The sequence below is a fragment of the Copidosoma floridanum genome, unplaced genomic scaffold (genome assembly GCF_036245765.1).
Source record: "Copidosoma floridanum isolate Cflo_tuat_1 unplaced genomic scaffold, Cflo_Japanese_pri ptg000004l, whole genome shotgun sequence".
Classification (NCBI taxonomy): Eukaryota; Metazoa; Arthropoda; class Insecta; order Hymenoptera; family Encyrtidae; genus Copidosoma; species Copidosoma floridanum.
In genome coordinates, this window is record NW_028321881.1 from 18,032,280 (window position 1) to 18,056,058 (window position 23,779).

General features: G+C 33.2%; 1 protein-coding gene and 1 pseudogene across 3 annotated transcripts in view; one reads left to right on the forward strand and one right to left on the reverse strand.

Moving 5' to 3' along the window:
- Positions 1 to 1,160: 1,160 nt before the first annotated feature.
- Dph2 (Diphthamide biosynthesis 2) overlaps positions 1,161 to 23,779 on the forward strand; it is a 371,254-nt gene continuing 348,635 nt past the window's right edge. For 2 of the 3 annotated variants that reach the window (XM_089597863.1, XM_089597870.1), the window contains exons 1-2: positions 1,197 to 1,261; positions 1,715 to 1,789. In XM_089597863.1, coding sequence (XP_089453989.1) covers positions 1,733 to 1,789 — 57 coding nt within the window. In that variant the 5' untranslated portion in view covers positions 1,197 to 1,261; positions 1,715 to 1,732. Of the gene's footprint in view, positions 1,262 to 1,714; positions 1,790 to 23,779 lie in introns of all 3 variants that reach the window. The other variant, XM_089597867.1, reaches the window with a different exon arrangement.
- LOC149375753 (uncharacterized) lies at positions 11,803 to 15,121 on the reverse strand (annotated as a pseudogene).

A 23,779-nucleotide genomic window follows, 5' to 3' on the forward strand; every position in this document is an offset into this window, starting at 1 on the left:
ATTGGCGATTTTGTTATTAAATTTATTTATTAACAAAGTGACCAGTAAGAGCCCCACGTTGTGTGGGGATTGGCGCTTGTGTTTTTAAATTAATTTATTTGATAACAAAGCGACCTGTAAGCGCCCTGGGTTGTGTGGTGATTGGCGCTTGTGTTATTAAATTAATTTATTTAATAATAAAGCGACCAGTTATCGCCCCGGCTTGTTTAGGGATTTGCGCTTGTGTTATTAAATTAATTTTTCTGATAACAAAGTGACCAGTAAGCGCCCCGGGTTGTGTGGTGATTGGCGCTTGTGTTATTAAATTAATTTATTTATTAATAAAGCGACCAGTAACCGCCCCGGCTTGATTAGGGATTTGCGCTTGTGTTATTAAATTAATTTATTTGATAACAAAGCGACCTGTAAGCGCCCCGGGTTGTGTGGTGATTGGCGCTTGTGTTGTTAAATTAATTTATTTATTAATAAAGCGACCAGTAACCGCCCCGGCTTAATTAGGGATTTGCGCTCGTGTTATTAAATTAATTTATTTGATAACAAAGCGACCAGTAAGCGCCCCGGGTTGTGTGGTGATTGGCGATTGTGTTATTAAATTCATTTATTAACAAAGCGACCTGTAAGCGCCCCGGGTTGTGTGGTGATTGGCGATTGTGTTATCAAATTCATTTAATGACAAAGTGACCAGTAGGCTCACTGGGTAATTGGGTTAAATAGCTTAGGGTTTATTTATTAATTTTTTGTGTATGAAATACTGTCGTGATATCTGGGTTTTCACGTCTTGCTCCATATAGCTAATTTGAACTTCGCGCTTCTTTGGGTGCCACTGTCGAGAGCACTGTACGGCGCTGAAGCACAAGTAGAAGGAGGTACAACATCGAACGTGGATATCTGTCTCTCTCGCACATTTCTACCTTTTGCAATGTGTGAGAGACATATATCTACCCTCGATGTCGTGTCTCCTTATACTTGTGCTTTAGCGGCGTACATAAGAACAAGCAGTCTACATTTTTTATATGTCTATGGCTTTAGCGCTGTACATAAAAACGAGCACATGACACATGAGCAGTCTACATTTCTTTTATGTCCATGACCACGCTTCTGATGCATTTCCGTAAAATTGCCCTAATAACGAGCCTGTGGTCGATTTTTATTGTTGTACCGTCCCAGCTCACTTGTAGGCAGGGTCGTCATAATAAATTTTTTTAAAATGATTGATGTCGACGATTGCATAGACTGGATCAACAAATGTCAATTTAAGAAGGTAATCTTTATACTATCTATCTAAGTTATTAATGACAAAGTTGTGTAGAAGTAAGAAGAATTAAATTGTGAATTAAAATTGACTGAAATAGATATAAACCTTAAATACAACATTTATTAATTCAACTTACATTTGTTACAACTTTTTTTTTTCGTTTATGTACGTAAGTTTTCGTCAGCAAAACTAAGTAAAATGTATTAATCATGAACTGTATAATGCGGTGTGTAAATTTTTTTTTTTTTGCTATCAGTATGTGGCATTTCGCGATCTTTCTTGAGACGTAACTATAATTTGTGAGCTTCTAGAATTGTATGAGCAGTAAACTTAGTTTTTGAAATATATAATAATAAGCTGCATATCTATAAAGTTACTACATGGAGGAATAACTTATAGCGAAAAGTGAAGAAACTCAATCACTTAAAACCATTATTTTTAATTTTCTCAACGCTTTAGTAAAGGATTAAGTAGCTGATGACAACACAATGGTTTTTGTTAGTCTGTGTAGGAGCTGATGACCATTCCAGTAAGGTAAGTTCTGATTTTTCCATTCTATTTGTTGTGTTGTTATCCTTATCTGAAATTCTAATTTCGCGGTTCATGAACCATACCTGACATGAAATGACCACTACCCGATAAGGGATGCGTTCTGTAAGCACTGGCCGTTTAATCTAAGTATTGTGCTAATGTCTAAATAACGTATTAGTGTGAGATTATATGCCATACTTCTTAGACCGAAAGCTGAGGCCAAAAGGTGGTCAAAATTTAAACCAGCCGCCACTCTTATCAGAATTGAAGAACCTTATGATTTGTCAAGATCCGAAATATTTCGGTCATATTTCATAGTGGTGAAGGGTTATGTGGTAATTATAGTTGTGCCGCATAAGCTTTCTTATTAACCAGCCGCAACTTACTCAAACAGATAGAAAATACAAAGTTTTTTCCAAGAAGTGCCATTTGCGGCAAGATTAGAATGCATCTTGTACCCGAAAATTGACCTTCAAGAAAATAGAACCCCTACCCGATCTTATCTTTAATACTCAACTTAGATAATCGACGAGACATTATAGATAACATAGATAAGAGTACAATATCTACATTTTTGGAGGTCAAGTGTATAAGTAAAAAGCACTACTATAATTACCACATAACCCCTCACCACTATGAAATATCACCGAAATATTTCGGATCTCCACAAATCATAAGGTTTCTTAATTCTGGTGAGAGTGGCGGCTGGTAAAAATTTTGACCACTCTTTGGCCTCAGCTCTTAGCCTATTTACTGTTACACTTAATTGTCATCTAAGATACCGAAATACTTAAAGATCAACTGCTGGAGCTTACGAAACGCACCCAAGAAATGGCCACTAGACATCCGTAGCTGAACACCAGGCCCTGGCCAGGTGGCCTTGTCAGACCCTGGCCAGAATTGTAATGAGGTTATCGAAAGGGAATGGCCAGGCCCTGATGTTGTACTACATTTATAGGTGTACTGTACAACCTTCGACCTTCGACCTTTGACCTTCGAGATGTGACGCATACATCGACGCCTCGGACGAAAACAAGCCCAGTTCAGATTTTCCCAATAAAAATAACATTGAAAAATCTGAACTGGACTTGTTTTTGTCCGAGAAGTTGACATACACATACACATATATGTGTACCTACACACTTTCATTAATATTCTATTCGTTATGCTTGTTCATTCGTTTCATAAATATATATTAAATAAAATATGAGTGCGAAAATTCAACAACTAAAAAAAAAAATTCTGAGAGCGCGCAAATTTTAAGAACAAAAACTAAGCTCATCATAGCATGATTACGAATGCGAGTAAGACAAAAAACCAACCTTAGACCGATTTTCAAGTGAATTATGACCAATGCGATGATCAAGACAGTATTTCTGAGTTTGTAGCTAGTGATGTAACAATGGACAAACTTAAATGTGTAAGAATTCTATCATCGTTTTCTTATGTGTTCTAAAAAATTTAACATTACATGCCACTAAAAAGAGTTTGAAAGCAGCGATAATCCATGTTTATGATTTTTCCTTGTCATTTGCTAAAATTATTTATCGTTCTGTTTTGATCCAAGAGCGTTGTATATGTAAGTGTATGTATATATACGCATACTTACTATAACCCCTACTGTAGTACTGTATAGTAGACATATGTTATTATACATATATTCACATACCCTGGCCAGGCCCTGATCATAGCCTGCGGTCAACCTCATTATACCGTGTGATAAACTCTACATTTAAGCCTGCCCAAGTCCTGGCATCGATGTAAGGCTTGCCTGGCCAGGACCTGGTCTTAGCCTCTGGATCACATTCTTGTCGAGCTACTGGATGCGTTCCGTAAGCTCCAGCAGTTAATCTTCAAGTATCTCGGTATCCTAGATGACATTTGAGTAGGCTCCCTCATGCAGAAATGCCAACCCTCGTCGTAGGTCTCGAAATTGCTCGCAAACTCAGGTATAGTTAGCATCACTGGCGCAAGGAAGCACAGACTTACCTATGGAAATAGAATGACTTAATTAATTTATAATAGAATATCTCTAAAATTTTCTAGGGTAACACTTACTTTGCTAGGCATCATTTGAAAGAGGAGATTTTTTCTACAAAATGTGTGTGCTTTTATTACGGGAACTGTTGATTTATTCGAGAACTTAAGTTGTTTTCATCGCGTGTGCGAGCTCCACCATAAAAATACGTGTTAGAAAGCGCTACATTAAATTCATAATATCCCGTAATTTTGCAGGGTAAGAGATATAAATTATTATATCATTGGATTTAGTAGATTTTTAACTATTAAATTCATATGGTCTAGGTTTGGGAACTGTCACGAGGGAGCCTCCTTAAGTGCAAGAGAAAAGTATGACATGTTATCTTTCACACTAATAAGTTATCTACACATTATCTAAATACTTAGATCAAACGGCCAGTGCTTACGGAACGCATCTACTATTTCTATTGCGGCTCTGCCAAAGACTTGGGCTGCGGTCCGCGGTTACAGGGGTGGAAATAGGCAGCGAAGCGTCACTGCTTCAAAGACAAGAGGTCTTTCACTACCCGTTTTATTTGTTACGCTAATGCGTTTTTCTTGTGTTGAAAGTGTGCATCTTGCACATGGAGCGAAAAAAAACGGAGCGTAACGGCGGAAGCTGACTGAATAATGATAGTATAACTTTTCACTCTAATTTTTATAAAAAATTTTAGATGCATGTCTATGATCATAGCTGTGATTGTTATGATATTATCGTAATGTATCATTGCTAATCATTCTTAATTTACAACAAATGCATGATAAGACGCGACCTTTCTGTTCCGCTCTATGTGCATGATGCACACTTACCCCAACGGAAAACAGCAATAGCGTAAGGCCGTGGTTATATGGCTGTGAAAGTAACCAACGGAACGTCACTACGTCAGAACAAAAAGCTTCCCCACCATCGGTTTAGCAAGTGACGCTTCCGTTTCTGTTAGACAAATAGTGCATCGTGCACATGGATGTGAAACAGTACGGTGCGTCAGAGTATCAGCCAATGGTCACGAAAAGTTTAAGTGGGAATAGGTTGGTATTGTATACTTAATTAAAATCATTATTGGATGATTGTCATTTTTTGGTATTAACTGACAGCTAACACTGCTATAAGTACAATCACACGTGAAAGTATAAAATAGCATGGTAATTATTATGTTGAATTAATATTTTGTTGACTTCCGTCGAAACGTGACGCCGAGTTCCGCATCCATGTGCACGATGCACTATTTGTCTAACGGAAACGGGAGCGTCACTTGCTAAGCCGATGGTAGGGGAACTTTTTTTTCTGACGCAGTGACCTTCCGTTGGCTACTTCCGCAGCCGTGTAACCGCAGCCTAACAATTTAAAAAGATAGTGTAGTGGGCTCGAATTAAGTTTTTGGCACCAGAAATTCAGACTTGTTCGAAAAAAATATGTTCCAGAGTATTAAACAATGCCAATCGGTTGTAATAAAATCGACCAAAAAATATTCTCCGCTTAGGCTTAAAAAAAATGGCAAAAATGGCAAAAGACGATTTTTAGCTACGGAAATGAATAATAAGCCTTAAAAAGTAAAAATAAAAAAATATAGGAGTATGCGTGGCAGAGAGATGAACAAAATAAGCTTCGGTCGATCCCAATTGGTCCAGTGCTTTCTCGGCAAAATGCAAAAAACCTCGTTTTTTTGATCCAATATTAAAAAATTAATAAATTTCTTTCGCATAAAAATTAAGAGCTGAAATTTAGCTGAGTTGTAGCTTTAGTAGTCTTCAAAAACCACACCAAATTTCAGCAAGATCAGATGAACAGTTTTGGCAAACCGCAGCTAAATGCAAGAAAAAGTACTTTAGCAAAAGAGCCTTAAAAAAGTTGCTTACAACTTTAGATGCAATTTTTTTGCGGGATCATTTTCTTGAATACTTAATCTACAATGTACTGTTATGTGGGATTCTCAGTGCGGGAATAAATAGAAGCATGACTTGTTGTTAACTTATGCTTTATTAGAATTACTTATATTTAAGGGAAGTTGTGCATGTATTCTCGTCTCGCTGACTTCGTCCTTACGCTCTCGCGTCTCTAGCTAATCTCCTTGGCCCTTCTCTCTCCCTTTCGTATCACCTTTCTTCTCTATTCCCCTACCTTTCAGGCTCAACCCAGCAGAGGCGCACGCACACAAAGCTATATGCTATCGTACGTAACAGTACTAAAGTATGAAATTTTTTTTATATGTAGAAGTTACTTAAAAAATGATAAACCTAATGGATATTTTATAAGCACGGTGATATGGCGCATGAGGGGCAATGAGCCGCCGTAGCCGCCACTGCATAAACCACCTCTACTTTCTGAAGCTTGACTCTGGTGTTATCGACCGAGTACGGTTGAACTGCAAGTGCTCTTAAGAATAACGATATCTTGTGAACGAATAACCAACTTCCACACCGTAAAAAAGTTTATTACTTTGGTAAACTGTAAATTAAGTATTCAAGAATAAAATCCCGCAAAAAAATTGCATGTCACGTTGTAAATAACTTTTTAAGGCCCTTTTGCCAAAGTACCTTTTTTTGCATTTAGCTGCGGTTTGCAAAAACTATCGATCAGATCTTGCTGAAATTTGGTGTGGTTGTCAAAGACTTCTAAAGCTATTACTCGGCCAAATTTTAGCTCTTAATGTTTATGCGAAAAAGAGTTGTTAATTTTTTTATGTTGGCTCAAAAAACGAGGTTTTTTTTGCATTTTGCGAAAGAATTTTCGGTTAAATTTTATTACAATTGATTAGCATCGTTTAATTCTTAACAACATATTTCTTTCGAGCTAGTCTGAATTTCATGAAAAATTACCAACGTTTCAGCTATTTCGATCCCACTAGTAGGGAATCTTTGTCTCTGAGGTTGGGACGTTCTGCTGACTATTTCTGTCGCATGTCACCAAGGCTTAAAGCCGTGGTTACATCCTGACAAGAATGTTATCTGAAGGCTAAGACCAGGGCCTGGTCAGGCAAGCCTTACATCGATGCTAGGACCTGGGCAGGCTTGAATGTAGAGCTTATCACACGATGTTATGAGTATTACCCCAGGCTATGATCAGGGCCTGGCCAAGGTGTATGGATATATGTACAATTGGGATTATGCCTCTACCACGTGACCTCAGTATACATATGACTAATATAGAGGAGAAATAACACAGGTCTTATGGGAGGAATCTTGTTTTTATTTTTTTTCGCACTTAAAAAGATATTGAGCCTAAAAAAAAATGTTAATTCCATGTTACTGACATAATGAGAGTTACGTAGTAATTTTTTTCCTTTGGTGAATTCGTTCATGAAGGTTGAAACAGCGTTTTGAACGTATACGGAGTGCCGTTTAACCCTACTTTGAGCTGTTTGTTTCAGCTGTTGCTGCTGCTGCGCTACTGCTTCTAATGCTCAGAGATAAACAAACAGCTACGTAACTCTCATTATGTCAGTAACATGGAATTAACAATCTTTTTAAGCTCAATATCTTTTTAAGTGCGAAAAAAAATAAAAACAAGATTCCTCCCATAAGACCTGTGTTATTTCTCTTCTATATTAGTCATATATATACTGAGATCACGTGGTAGAGGCATAATCCCAATGGCATATCTACTGTACATTACTACAGTATTATAGTAAGTATATTTGTATATTCAACGCTTTTGGATCCAAAATAACGATAAGTAATTTTAGCAAATGATAAGGTAAAATCTTATGCACAGTGGAAAGAAGAAGTGTTCTTCCACCACCATTTTAACGACTTACGAGCTCCGTTCCTTCTGGGAAAAATGTCCACTGTGCACATAGAGCGTAACAAAGCGGAGCGTAACGGCGAAAACTGACCGAATAGTGGTACATTTTTATTCTTCGACTAATATTACATTTTTCAGATATGTGAGACTGATAATAGCTATGACACTAATGTTTATATCGTAATGTATTATAGGTAAGCCTTGATAATTTATATCAAATGCATAATATCGAATGTTTGCTGCTGGAAAGCCATGCCCTCATTGACTGCTGTCATTACGTAGCCTTTCTGTTCTGCGCCATGTGCATGATCGACATTTTTTCCAAAGGGAGCAGAATGCGTATTTCATTAGAGTAGCAGTGGGGGTACTCTTTTATCCTTCCGCTGTGACGTTCCACTGGCTATTTCCCCCCATGTAACTGCGGCCTTAGGGCGCGTTTACATGGTGTCTTATGTTTTTCAGAACCATGGCTTTAATCTTCCAGATTCGTGTCTTACGTGTAAAAGTTTCATCGTCTTAAAACTGTTAGACACCCGCGCAATTTGTAATTATAAACACCATACCGTTCAATCGTGCAAATCAAGTAATACGTTCTTGTGAGGATAACCTTTAATTATCTAATAAAACTATCTACACATCAATATTATATTATATATAATAGTAACTTTCTATACATGCCAACAATTGTTCATGTCCACATATTTTCCACAGTCTTTACATGTAAATGTATTCTGAAAATTGAAATACATAACGTAAATATCATTTTTATCGACTCATAGAGTCAAATAATATTTTATTTGTAGGTTTTGAATGTTTTCCATCTCGTTTGTAAAAAAAGCCATTAATATCTTCTAAGCATAACTTTATTGATACTATCATCTACTAAACATCAATTTGCTGAACTCTTATAGGTAAATTAATAAATTGGGCGTCTACTTATAGGTACATTTAAACTAAAAGTCCGACCTAAACAGAGGGCTTTGCTTCGTTGGCTACAAGTCGCGCGGGATGTCTGACAGTTTATAAGTACAATGAAACTTGTACACGTAAAATACGAATCTAAAAGATTTAAAATATGGTTCTGAAAAACATAAGACACCATGTAAACGCATCCTTAGTCTATGGCAGAGCCCCAATGGAAATATTACAATTCATAAACTGCGAAATTGAAATTTTATAATTTTCATATCAGATAAGAATAACAAAATAACAAATGTAATTTAAAACTCAAAACTTACCTCGTAGTTCAGTAAAAATAGCTTTTAAATAATCTGTTGCCTAAAGTGCCGGCAAAATTTTCAGCTTTCTAAGTGCGTGGGTTCTAAGTTTTTTTACAAAAAAAATGCTAATATCTAGCGAAAAAAAATGCGTAACAAAAAACACCATTTGAAAAAGAAGCAACAAATACGTAGAAAATGATTATTTACTCGATTTTGGCCAATATATAATCTCGAAAAGAACGTTCGTGAAAAACTTAATGCAAAGTTACGTTTGTATATAGATATAGTAGCCTGATATTTGACAGCCAGCAGCAATGAGAGTTATTCTATCGTCAGGTTGCGATGGTGTGCTCATGTAAGATTTTTATAGAATATTACATAACCCTTATTCTATTACCACGCACGGGGTGAGGAGAGGGGGAGTGGTCAGCACGGCTTTCACTCAGCTCAAATTTCTTTTTTCTTTTCGCCAGACGCTCGAGAAATATTACGAATCTCAATAAAATATTTATAATGAGAGGTAAAAGAAATGTCTCTGAGGGAACATAAATTTTTACATTATCGATGATTCTCGATTGATTTCAGTGGGTCCTAAATCACACTTTTTTTTTCAAATAAAGATTTACCTATAAAAATACAATTAAAAATATTAAATGTGAATTGATAATTGAAATTTTAACAAAAAAAAATTCATTTGTACTTGTTTTGCGATCCTTGACTTAAAGTTTATACGTTGGCACTAGCTTGATAATTCAATTATTGCATCTTGATACATAAATATTTTTAAAAAACTTACGTAAAATGTAGCCAGATACATTACGTGTAGCAAAAAATTATGTAAATAAATTATTTTACTAACACATAAGAAACCTCTCGTTTCGAAAAAATTTCAACTTTTAAAATTGTATTGCTACTCTTAGCAATAATTCTTAAAAGATTGGATGCGGCTTACTTTTTTTTTATTTTTCGATTAATAAATATAGCTTGATACTTTTTATTCAGGCTTCAAATAAAAAAACTGGTACTAGTAAAGTGCTTTTTATGAAATTAAAAAAATATCGCAGAGGCAGTAAATTTAAACATTGTTTTGAATGCTACATCGGTTGAGCATAGGTTCGTAGTCCTAAAAGAAACAAAACTTTTTAAAACCAATATAGAAAATATTTTTTACCTCAGTATTTTATTTTTATTTGTTTTCGATTGTTTTAAATAACTATAAAATATACTAACAGAGAAATACAACTAATAAAAAATAGTTTATTACTTACCTATTGGAAGAAAAAAAAAATGTCTTGAATCGCAAGTAATTACGCCTTATGCGAAGCGGAGGGCGATAAGCATGTGATCTCCGGGATTCTTTGTTTTCTCTCATGGGTTGTATACGATTTTTTATTAATCCTACGAGTTTCCTTTCTTTTTTTTTTGGCGCAGTATAGTGACAAATTTTTTGTCAACCACAAAATGAGATCAGATGTGAAAACATATAGTGCAGTAAAAAATTTTTTTTTTAATTATAAAACACAAATCAATTTCTTTCATGTAATGGATGTGTGTGTATATATAATATATATAATATATATTTCTAGTATATTTCGTAACACTTAGATTTTTATTTAATACTATTGTGACTGCCTTGAGATCGCATAAACGCTAAGTTAAATGGAATCCGGTTGTTTTTTAATTTGTTGATAATTTACACTATGTATTTTGAAAGTTGAATATCTTCTTTCAATGAAAATAACTTCATTCTCATTTAAATCATTATACGTACGTTGATTACAAAAAAGGCTGTCGTGTACAATTAATGTCTTATTTTTATAATAGGTTAAATGTCAATGAAAATATTTTTCGTAATGAGTTATTTAAACGTCTTTTTTTATTTTTTTCTCTTAGTTTTACGATTTCTGTTGTTTGTGTAATAATTGAAGTAGTAATCATATTAAGATGGCGGTCACTTAAATTAAATATTTCTATAAATTTAATAATTATTACATCATCGTAAAATTCTTTCTCATTCAATACTTTTTTTTAATCGATTTCATTTTTTCTTCATACCTGAAATCCATTAAAAAATTTTTCAAATCATAATTTTCAGGTTTAAAACTCAGAATACAATTTTAAGTGTTGTCTCGTGTACTATCATCATTTTCCAAAAAAAATTTTATGGTTTTTATTTTTACTTTATCCATTTCATTAGAGGGCTGAAGTTAAAAATTCTTTTATGTTACGTTTGTGTTTTCTTTTACTTCATCGATTAAGTTAATGATTGATTCTGTTTTATTTATCATTTTGTCGGTTTCGAATGAAATTCCATGTCTTTAATTGTTCTGTTCAACTTTAAAATAATTGTCTATTATAGTTCTTATTTCATGTAATTCATCCTGAAAATAAGCACTTGATTCTAGTGTATCAATCACTTCTATTTCTTTTTCGAAAATTTCTGAATATAGCGTCTTCTTGAACATCACCTGAATTAATTTCGTCATCCCACGATCATTCTGTATATTGCTCAAGGCTCTCATATTGATCTTCAATATCCCCCCGTAGTGAAAGTTTCGTAAATTCGAAAAATTGGCATAAGTTCCATTACAATTTCTGCAACTATAACTACACTGTTCCAGCCTTTCTGCATGAACATCGATTATTTTTACCATCAGTTTGACAGGCACAATATTACTGCAATCAAATTTATTTTCCTTTGTAATAAAAATTCAGTCTTATAGAATAATGTAACCATTTATTTAAATAATTTAAGTTAAAGTTTTTAAACTCGGGTGAACAGATATTACAAAACACGAAGAGTATCAATAGGTTATATAAGGAATAATATTTTACAAGGTTCTTGTATCATTTAAAAAATCTTTTATAAAACATTTGTAGTAGGAAAAGAATGTAAGTATAGAAAAATCATTTATAGTGTAAAATATTTTTTAAGACGTTATTGTAGAACCATTTACCATTTCCAGCAACTCTTTCGGCAAAATTTCTTTCTCATTCATGATAAAGAACAACATATGACTTATCCTTTTCCATTCTCATGCTACATGTAAATTTAATTCTTGACAGACTTGTAATAATTTATGATGCTTCATGCTTGTTTTACCTTTATTATATATACTACTAGTCGAATCGCATCCAGCAAATGCATGTGAAAATAATATGTATTTTTCCAAGTAATTTAATTGCTGTACCAATTAATAATGTATCTGCATCTTCGTTTGCTGTTCTAACATCAATGCTATATTTTTCCACATATTTCGCTACTAAATCTACAAAATTTTCCTTATTTTTAATATTAAAAAGACATTTTTTTTCAATTGATTATAATCACTGCTTCTATATTTTTTTCTGGTCTACAACATCTTTCATAAGATTTTACTCAAATGTATTTGTCACTGTAACCATTGCTACATCCCGAGTTTATACTAATTACATTATAACTAAAAGCTATCCGTCCGTCAAATTCAGATAAGGCGTATTGTGAATACAAAGCAAGCTTATATGACAAGAGGAGCTCATACGTATTTATATGCGTGTGTGTAATAGCTTTAAGGTAAATGTTCAATAACAAGCTGACATATGGTACAGCCAGTCTCTTTTTACGAATGCACGTATGTATTGAAATCGTATTATATGTATGAATGAATTAATCGTATTCTATGTATGAATGAATAATTTACTTTTGCATTGATTGTCCACTTCTAATAACACTGATTTTAAAATTTGTAACGAACACACTATTTCACTATATTCAAAATTGATTGTAAAATCCCCAGAAGAATTAATTTCGAAATTTGTAAACTTATTGTCACACTTAAACGTGTATTTGACATTCTTATATTGCTGATGCGAGTTTTCATCATCACTGACCCAAAAAACTCAATCGCACTTGTCAGAAAAATGCAATTGGTATTGATGTATTGTTATTTCCTAATATGTGAAATCATAACACGTAACATCATCGTGCAAGCCTACTGTTTCGCTGTCAATGCAATCTGCAAGAACATCGCCATTAGTTGACGTTATTCAACCAAAGGCCTCTTTTACTCGCTCTGACGCTATAAAAACTTACCATTAAGAGGAAAAATTATTCTTTTTGCGTCTGTCATATGTCTTCTAAAGTTTTAATCTACTTTTGACTCCCGCGACTCGTGAGTACCTTATACACGTAAGGCATTATGTATTGGCTGAGGCAACTTGGGTGCAGTTCGAGAGTATCAATAATATAAGACTACGCTAAGGAGTGAGGTACAATGAAAGAGGCCTGCCGAAAGAGGTTCCGGCGATAGCAGAGAAAGTAGAAATCGAAACATCCTACTGGCCACGAACTCATTTGTATAGTTTAAGGAAATACTGAAAGTTACCGCACGAAGCATTAGGGAACTCCGAAGCAGCAGTAACAACAGTCAGTGATAGATGTACGTTTTTCATCAGTTATATAATTACTATCAAAATCTGTGAAGTGATATAAATGGACTGTATCGAAGCAGAGAATACCTGTTTTGAAATGTTTTAATAAAAGAATTCAAAATTAAACATTGATTGAATCATCCACATTATTTAAATAATTATTTTTCTTTACTAAAAAGAACAAATAAAACTCACGAGCTGAATTCTGAGAGATCCACGAATAACTTTAAAATAAAACTATTAAGACCATACTTTAAACAAGTTCGGTCGTAACAAGCATCAAAAACAACAGATACAGATTTTTTCCAAAATGTGCTATAATGTACGACAAATATAAAAACTTCTTCACATTTTCAACTGTGAGGCCAAACTACTGCATGCAATAACCAGCCCCCATCCATCACGTAATAAATCCAATCTACTGTTGACAACTGAATGTCATTACAAGGCTGGAACAATTTAGATAATTTTGATTTTGGTGTTATCCTCATTAATCCTTTTTCATTAAATAAACTGAGTGGGTAAGGAATGAGCTCGTATACAAAAGCTTCATTCATTTTATTAGAATTTCCACTGAAGACTGCACACATTCATTGAAATATTAAGAAAATATCTGTGGTGGATATTTCATAATTTTTTTCAATATATACATCAGTAGCTGCACTCACTAAATTTTTAACTTTATAAAAAAATGACATGAAAACATTTTAAAATTTTTTTCAACCGTGCTCTCCATTCCAGATAGTCTTTTTTCAAATGCGTGAAGTCAATTAATGATTGGCCCTGCAATGATCCCGGTGGAAAGCAATACTAACGTATTTGATTTAGAGCTACTGAATGGGTTATGATTATGAAACCAGGTAACAAATTCCTTTATCTTATCGTTGTCTTTTTTTATTTAATTCGGCTATGAGAAAGATCAACATGCTGTTCACTAGTTCAAATCTGTACCAAAAAATCTATGTAACGTTTGCTTAAGGACGTTCATTACAGTTAGTGGGAAATGTAAAGAGTACAGTGAGGGGAAGCGAGCATGCGGCTACGCTGGCAACTGTTTTGAATACATTTGTATACCTATATGTAGGTGTCTGACACTGTTATTTTTATTTAACTGCTAAAATAACTTGTCGATCTCTCTAAAAATTAAATATATACATAATACCAGTATTATGGGGAAGAAAGACTGGAATAATTCTACATACCATATATTTACTTATAAATTCCATTTTTATGTGAAAATTTAATAATTGAAGTTTTTTTAACATTCAATATCTGAAAAGCGGTGTTGTGAAACGGTTTTAAATTTTACATGTGACTCTCTAACATCATTACGAGTATTCTGTTGAAATTTCAAGAAAGATCGTACTGAAAACGATGTATGGGATTAACGTCATAATTAACTATGTCGCTCCATACACCAGACCACGGTTTATCTGACCTACGAATGGAAAAATAACTATCTTTGGTACTGTAGTGATCAAACTCTGTGAAATCCATTACAGTATCCAAATTTTTTACATCTTGAAGATATATTTGAGCACTTTTCGCGTCAGCGAACCGTCTACTCGCATAAAAAAAAAACGATAACATATCGTTTATGCTTTGTAAATGAAATTCTTAATCGCCTAAGCGTTCTGCTTCAATAAACTGTAATGCTACTGTAACACATTTAAAGTACTGTATCCATAATTTTGAAGTTGGTCCTTTGTGATTAAGATATATTAGTGTGTGATGAAACTTCTCTATTAAATGTTTCAAGAAATAATGCTTTTTACAGTCATCCATTAGCAAAAGATCTTTAGTCCAATTCTCAAAAAGTTTATGAACAAATTCTTTTATTCTTACTACATTATTCATGGACTTATAAATCATTATAGCAATAGCTGTAAAGCTTTATTAATTATGGGCTCTCTCTGCTCTGGAAAATGCATGACCTGCAAGCATTTTATAACAGATTCTGGCGCATACATAAAAGACCACATTTTTTCTAGTCCACTTCCATCCATAATATATCCGATTGCTTCTAAATAGGCCGTCAACAAATGAAAACCTCCTAAGCAAATGATAACATTTTTAAATCTTGTATCTTGTGCTTCTGCAATAATACACCGAGCTTTCCAATGTAATGGTTGGTTAAATGTAAGAAATTTATTTTTTTTAATTGATCTTTTTTGTTTCTTTGACTGCATAAAAAAGCTGTATTTATTGTCGTTAATTTTGAGAGAGGCTGATTTAGAAACGGCATACAAGTTATTTGAGACAGTGAATGAATCTTGTCTTTTGATATCTTTTCCATAAAACCTCTCCACGATAGTAAATATTCAATTTATACAGCTTTGCCCTACGCATTTTCTAAATGATATTCAAGAAGAATAGTCCGTTTCCAATTACCTAAATTAAGTTTGTTAACTGAAATAAATTAGATACTTTTCAAAGCATTTCAGTCAAAATTACTCAAATAGATTGTTTTAATCCATTTATGTAAAGATATGTCTGCAGCAGTTAGCATTTTTGAACATTTTTTAGATCCTCCCTCAAAAACAACTTCAACAACTGGGGTATACATGGCTATACCCCCTAATCAGTGAAAAGTTGGGTGACCATCCAATGATCCAACATTATGGTCAGTATTATCAAATATGTACCAAACAAAAGCTCAGTTAATACGTTCAATTGATGGATTTACAACTGTAGAAGCTTCATACAATTAAATAGAATTGTAAGATGTTGTCACTTCAAATTTTGCGAAAATGTCGATGATTAACTTTGATGCTGTTTTTCTGTAAATATATATTCCAATAGCTAACTGTAACTTTGAAATAAAATCTCTTTGTAAATTGGGGACTGTAAGATGAACAATCATATGTATTTTATTTGAATTATCTTTTTCGATTTTACGTTCACTTTTACTGAAAATATGCGCAAGAAAATCTTTTACTGTTTGTAGTATCTCTCAAATTACATTATTAAGAAGTTTTTCTGACGGTGGATACAGCGATTTTTCACATTGAGTATTCAAAATATCAGCTCGGATTATTTCTGCAACAAATGTTATAACAGAATTTTTTTCAAAAATTTTAATTGATTTTTTATTTGTCCAATCAAGGTAAAGTTTTGTTAAATTAATTAATTTGTAATAAACAACTGTTTCTCGCTCTGGATGTTTTGCAATGAAAATATCTTGGTAAAATTTTTCTATTAATTCATTACGTATACAGTACTTTCTTACTACATTTTTGTCCTATCATATCTTGCAATTCGGACAATGCAAATTGAAATTTTTTACTTTTAGTGTAAATATAGATGGTAATGAAAATGATAAATGACCTCTTTTCTAATTATTTTTGACGCTAATGATATTCCTTAGTAACACTGTCTACAAATTTCACGAAATATTATACTATCTTTGCCTATCCATTGTTTAAATTTTTCATCCTTTCTGTTCACACTTTTATTTATAAATGTTTGTAAGCCTTTCGATAAAACTGTAGCAATTTTATCCTCAATTTTTTTAAGTGGTAAATAACAGAGAGTACATATACTCGCATCTGCCATTTTTGGAAGGTGAACTAAAAATATTCATTTTTAAAATTAAATATGTATTTTAAAATAGATATTCTGTACTAAGAAATATGTAGAAAGAATTTTAGAGATAACAATTATCATTTTTTGTTCTTTTGAAAAATAATGCTAAGAAGGAGATAGGTAAAACTTGAACCAAGAAAAAATTAGACATCATTTTTTCTTAGTTAAATGAATACTAGTTGATAAACTATTTTTTTTTATTTTACAATAAATAAGATATACCTTAACCTCTCAGTTTTCGAGTAAAAATTTCCAAAGTTTTGAAGAATGCTTTTTTTGCCAGAGTCTTGCCAAATTAAAAATAAAACGTTATTACAAGGCACACCACCAGAATAATAACTATCTTTCCTCTAATATCTTCAAAAGAGAAGATTTCGAAAAATTAAAGGGAACATTGTTGTTTGTCATAAGCGTTCAGGGCGTTTTAGCAAGTGCGCCCATACTAGAGCCTCGTGTCTGAATGGGTTGGTATGTAAGTACATAGTCGTGCGTGCGTGCGTGCGTGCGTGCGTGCTGAAACGCTTAAAATATTAATTGCTAAAAAAGACTATTGCTGCTTAGTTTATCCAAATTTTCTTTTTTTGAGATTGTAGAGAAAGGTTGATAGTTAATGTGTACATGGCGTACCTTCTGAACGTGTTTTATTTTCATACTTTACCAAGGCTCAATAAATCTGAAAAATGCACTTTTCAAAGTTTTGGAAATATTTTTTACTCGAAAACTGTAAGGTTTAGGTGTATAAAACCCCATTACTTTTTCATTCTGACTGTGCCAAAGAATATGAAAATAATTTTGTTTTACCAAAAAAACCTTCGCTAATTTGTTTGAGAAAAAATTGTGTAGACAAATAATGAGTAGGTTGTGCGCTGGCCACATAAGTATCCTCATTCTGTGAGGTTCAGTAAACATAATTATTAAAAAAAATAGACTGTGAAAGAACTTAAGATAACGACGCCAGTTGTACCCTTTCTATTTAATGACCTTAAAAATTTCAATATAAAAAGTGTCAACGTCAGCCTTGACCTCCCCTATATTTGTTATTCCATAATAAAGAAATGTAAACATGCAATTAATTTTGAAATCGATTCTAACTTTTTAACGTATGATTTTCAATTGAAAAATAATTTTTCCAATTATAGAATTAAAAAACATATTTCCACGTACTGCTCATACCACATACTTCCAAACTTGCCCTGTTGGAGTTAACGTTAGCATAGTACATCAAAAAACTCATCTTTAAAGAGTTTGACTTCTATTTTTATAAAATAAAATTAATTAATTTAATTCTTTGGTGAGATCTCAGGTGCTTTTGCATATAAGATTTCAGATGAAATTTTACTTGAGAATTGAAAAAATTTATTTAATTTTTGAAAAATAGAAAGAAGCACTTTAAAAAATGTGTTATCCGATGCATCATCCAAATGGTAACATCAATTGAGCAACTTCAAATTATGTAACATTAATATTCAATTTTTTATTGAAAAAATAATTCTTTTTAAGAAATCTCAGTTAAAATCTCAAGTGAGTTACTGACATGAGATAGTTACCTAAGATCTCAGTTGAGATCTTAACTGATGGTCGTAGACGGGGAGAATTTTGACAAGAATATTTCTCGTGCATTTCATTTTCGACGGAGTCGCAGCGTAGAGCATACGCATGCAGGTGTCTTGCTGTAGTAGTTTCCTAAGCCTCATGTGTACGTGCCTGTGTGTGTGAGTGCTTGTCGCGTTTGGGTAATACCTACCAGGCCATGAGTCCTGCGCTCGCATTCGATGAGTAATGTTGATGTGACTCAAGCATGAGAGATGTGGCTTGTTGGTCATTGGCGGGTAGGTTGCTTGTAACAGTGCCTCCATTCTTGAGGAAGTATAGCTGACTGAAACGTAAGGTCCAGGCTAGTGGAGGTGCTGGTATGATTTGCTGGTAAAATTATTATGCCAATGAGAGTTTAGTGAAGATTAAGTAAAAGAGGGTGCTAGTGCATAATTAGCTAATAAGCAATCGTTAATCGACGGTAGGTGATCGATCAAAAGTTGTTGGTAGGTACTGTTCCGAGGTATCCAGCAGGGAAAAGTAGCTGGGTTAGTTAGTAGTAGATTAAAGTTTTTCAAATTTCGTGGTTTTGAATTTTCCTTGGCCAAAGCGATTAAAAGAAATTTTTTACATTGTAGAAAGAACTTTTTGTGTGGTTGGCGACTTACTGGGTTTATGGGTTACTGGATCTTATCCGGCTGCGTGTGGTTGGGTGGCTGCAAGACAACATCATGTCGTCGCACAATTGTAAAAATTAATCACTTAACTGTTAATTATAGACATACATACAAATAATAGTGTGTCTTGATTTAATAACAAGAGAGTAAAATTTATGGTTCGACGAAAAGAATGTAAAATAAGTAGTAATAATGGCACATTCAATGCGAAATGACACCTTACAACAGTCAGTGAGATCTTGTATGTATAGGGTAGGAGGATTCGGCAGGTAAGGAGAGGAGGCAAGGCAATTGGGTATACTTACAAACAATAAATATACAGAGCGGCGTTGGCTCAGTGGTAAGCGTGCTTGCTACTGATACAACGCTGTTCTAGGGGTCGTGGGTTCGATTCCCGATGAGTGCAGATTTTTTCAAAAAACTGTTTTCACCGGAAAAAGTTCCTATGTAACCCCGGCTGTTTCGGGGCGGGTTTTTCCGTGGAATTTTCCTTCAGAGTAATTCCAGGGTTTTTTCCTTGCTCCACAGGTCTTCGGGCCTGGGTGAATGCGAAACAGTGATAGGGCCTAGTAGGTAGGGATTAGCCGGCCCGATGCCAGGCAGGGATCGCCGGCCTTACCGGCGAGGAGTGGCCCCTGAAACATGGGGCTTCTCTGGGGATGCTAATTAGCCTGGATCCGATGCTTCGGACCCAGGCTACACAGTGGCGAGTTGACCCGATGCACTTCCTCCCGGTGCAGAGAGTGTCAGCTTAACTGACAAGGTGTGTTACACCGGAGATACTTCCACTGTGCCCATGGTATGATTTGTATGGTATAAATTAAAAAGAGAGGATTTAATGGGTGTGGCAATACACCCCCACACATAGGTGGTGAGTGGGTGGCCCCGGCGACTGGGCCAATAGGCTGTCGCGGTAACCCGATATAAAAAAAAAAAAAAAAAAAAAAAAAAAAAAAAAAAAAAAAAAAAAAAAAAAAAAACAATAAATATAGCATTGTGAAGAGCAAGAGTAGACAGACCCAAGCGGAAATAATTTTGTTTGATAAGATGGTAATTATTTTTGAAAATTAGTAGGAAATACAAAAAAAAAAAAAACAGTTTTTAATGTACAGATTTGAGACAAGTAATAAGACTTATTATTAACGAATGTCTGTCATAAGTTGTTATTAAAACTTTTCAATACTTATAATTAGTTATTATTTTTTTCTACCTGATGTAAAATATAAATCAAGAAATACAATCCGTTATTAACAATTATGAATAGTTATTAGTTTTTTAAAAATATTAAAACTCAAGTATTAAATATCGATCATTAGGCATAAAAGTTGTTTCTAGTTACTACTTTTTTCGATGTTCCCACAATGACATTTATGACAAAAAAAAAAAAGAATAATAAAAAATAAAAAGTAGTAACTAATAATAATACTTATTAAACTTTATTATAGCCTCAAATCTAGATTTTATAAAATATTACTATTAGTTATTTTTTTTTTTCGTTACTTAATCACAAAAAAATTTCCGCGTGGAAACAAAGCTGTATATCTCTAAATCTGTAGCTAACTACGAGGAATAGTCAATATACGTATTCCCTTACACTATAGTAGTTTAAAGATGAGGGGAGAAAAAAAAGTCGAATTAAAGTTACAGTTACAGCACATATAATGACTAAAAATATAATTACTCATCGTTGCATTAAAAATTTAGTTGAATTTATGATAAATAGCTAAACGTAATCAACAAGAAATAAAAAATACTACACAGCCTTGTTTCAAGTTTTATTCACTAGTAACTAATGTACTGAATAAATACATCGAGTGTTAAAAAAAATTTTATAATATGTACAATCTGTCTCTTTAGTATTGTAATCATTAATAAAATGATTTTATAGGCAACTTTCCATGACACTTACGATAAAGAACTTTTTTAAAACTTGTGTACTGTACATCGTAAAAATATGATTTTGCACTCTATCGTATACTGACTGACATCTAGGAAAAGATTCAGTCATTAAAAACGATTTACGTTACCGATATATTGTACCTACACTTACTTTAGGTAGACAATTTAGTCATACCCTGATTGGTGGAAGAGATTTAAAATGTTGCTACCTTGTTGGAAGAAATTTTGTCGACTGGAGAAATGTCCATGACTCCACGTTTCTTGTGCTGTAATCGAGCTCATAGTGAACGCAAACAAGAGAAAAGAATGTCCTTCTAAAAAGAAACTACTGCCTCTTCTGGTGCAAGGGCTGACCACTAAGAAGAAAATCACCACGGGTCAGAGGAAGTTGCTCCAATTGTTCAGCCACTGCTGGAGGGAGCGGCTCACAGTGTTTCCGATTCAACAATAATGTTTCAAAAATTGTACGTCAATTGGATCTAAAAAATAATACGACCAAAAAAATTTAAAAATGTTTTTGGAGTTAGTAGCCATTAGCTAAGCCACCGATAAATAGAAAAATGAAATTAAAAAAGACATGAAAAAGTACAATGAAATGAAACAAAAAAATGAAATAAAAAAAGGAATGAAAAAAAGGTTATTAAATAGAAAAATAAAAAAATAATTAAATAAAATAAAGGAAATTAAAAATGAAATAGAAAAAAAAAAAATAAAAAAAATAATTAAAATACAGTACTCACGAAGTTCAACTATCGTGAGTACTGAACTAAATTTTCTTATTTCTTTTTAAATTTGTTTTTCAAGTTTTTGTTTTCGTAAACTACATGAATGCAGTACTTATTTTTATAGAACTTCGTCTTTCCTATGGGTCTGGCGACCCCCTTGTTACCTGAGAAACTGTGTGTCTTTATACTTATCCCATGTTTAAAGAACTTCGTTCGTACAGTGGGTCCCATGACCCATTTATACCCCCTGGTTTGTTTCATTTAACTTAATTCTTTATTTTTAATTTCCTTTATTTTATTTTATTTAATTTCCTTCATTTTCCTTCATTTTTTTAATTACTTTTTTTCTGTTATATTTTTTATTTCCTTTATTTTGTTATTTTTTGTTACTTATTTTTCTATTTAATCTCCTTTTTTTTCATTCCTTTTTTTTAATTTTTTTTCATGTCATTGTACTTTTTCATGTCTTTTTTGATTTAATTTAATTTTTTTTAATGCATTTCTTTTTATCATTTTTAAAAATTTTATTTCCTGTATTTTTATTTCATTTCCTTCTCCATTTTTTTTCATTTCATTTCATTTTTTAATGTCTTTTCTGATTTTATTCCCTTTTTTTGATTTCATTTTTTAATTACTCTTCATATTATTTTCCATTTCATTTTTTTTATCATTTCATATTTATTAATTTGTTTAATTTTTTTTCATTGAATCTTTTTATTTTGATTTTATACCTTTTTGTATTTATATTTTTAATTGCTTACCATTGCATTTCGTTTAAATTGTTTTAATTAAAGTTCTGTACATAAATTTTTTTCAAATAATTTTTTTTCTTACTTATTCTTTTGCAATTGTGTAGCCAATTGATTAATTTATTTATTCATTTATTTATAAATTTACGGGACCAAATCCCATTGCATGTAATTGTATATCTTAAACAATAAAGTAGAGTAAGGCGAAAGATCAATATTAAATAAGTGCTATGATGGACAGTGCTCGGGTATCGCAGTACGAATAGTACAAAACAGTCAACATATTATACACACTGTCAACAGGCAACATAAGACGCCATTTCAATAGAGAAAATGAAAAATTACAAATTAAAATTTTAAGTTAAAAAAAAAAAAATTATAAATTATAAATTATAAATTAATACAGCGCAGTAATCACAGCTATAGGCCGCTACATGAAATTGAGCATAAGTGGGGCAATAAATGACTTAAACCGATAAACATTATCGAGCACACTGAGATCACAACCTAATGACGCGATATAGTTCCATACTCTTCTCAGTCTTGCAGTAGGTGTGAAAAATGAAAAATTGTTAGCATAGGTACGCTCAACGACTGGCGCATAGTGTCTCAAATTATATGGGATTAATCTTGTGGTGAAGAGACATGTAAGATTGGGGCAATTAACGAGGTCACGTGCAATTTTATAAATAAAACAACAGTCAATGAGATCATGACCAGACTTTACAGAACACACATTCAACATTGACGCAATAGCAGTGTAGTCATGACTTAGATACGACATCGGACACCGTAACTTATAAGACATGAATCTTAAAAAACGATGATTGACTCTTTCCAAAACTTCTACACGATTTGGTAATGGGGGGTCCATACGACCGAACAATAATTTACAATAGGCAGAACCAACGTTTTGTATAAGTAAATCAGCGTCCTGGGGTCCCTGAAGTCGGACTTATTTCTAATCAAGAAACCCAAACTATTGTGAGCCCTAGACGTGACCTTAACCAAGTGCTCGTCAAAAGAGAGCTTGTCATTCAGGGTTACACCCAGATCGCTGATAGATTTAACTGTATTCATAACACTACCATTGAAGTTGTAATCGTAAATAAATGGGTCTCTATGTTTACAAAATCTAACAATATGGCACTTGCGTATATTCAACGGCAAATTATTAATTAAAGCCCATTTATTGAAAGAGCTTAGATCATATTGAAGTCTGAAAGAGTCAAATGGTGACTTAATTGTAGTAAATAGCTTAACGTCGTCTGCGTAAATCAAAAACTGTGCAAAGCTCAAGTAGCGGGGTAAGTCATTTATGAATAAAACAAACAGTATAGGGCCAATATGTGAGCCCTGCGGGACGCCAGACAGTGCCTTAATGGGTCCGGACAAAGCATCACGGTAACGAACAAACTGAACCCGACCCGTAAG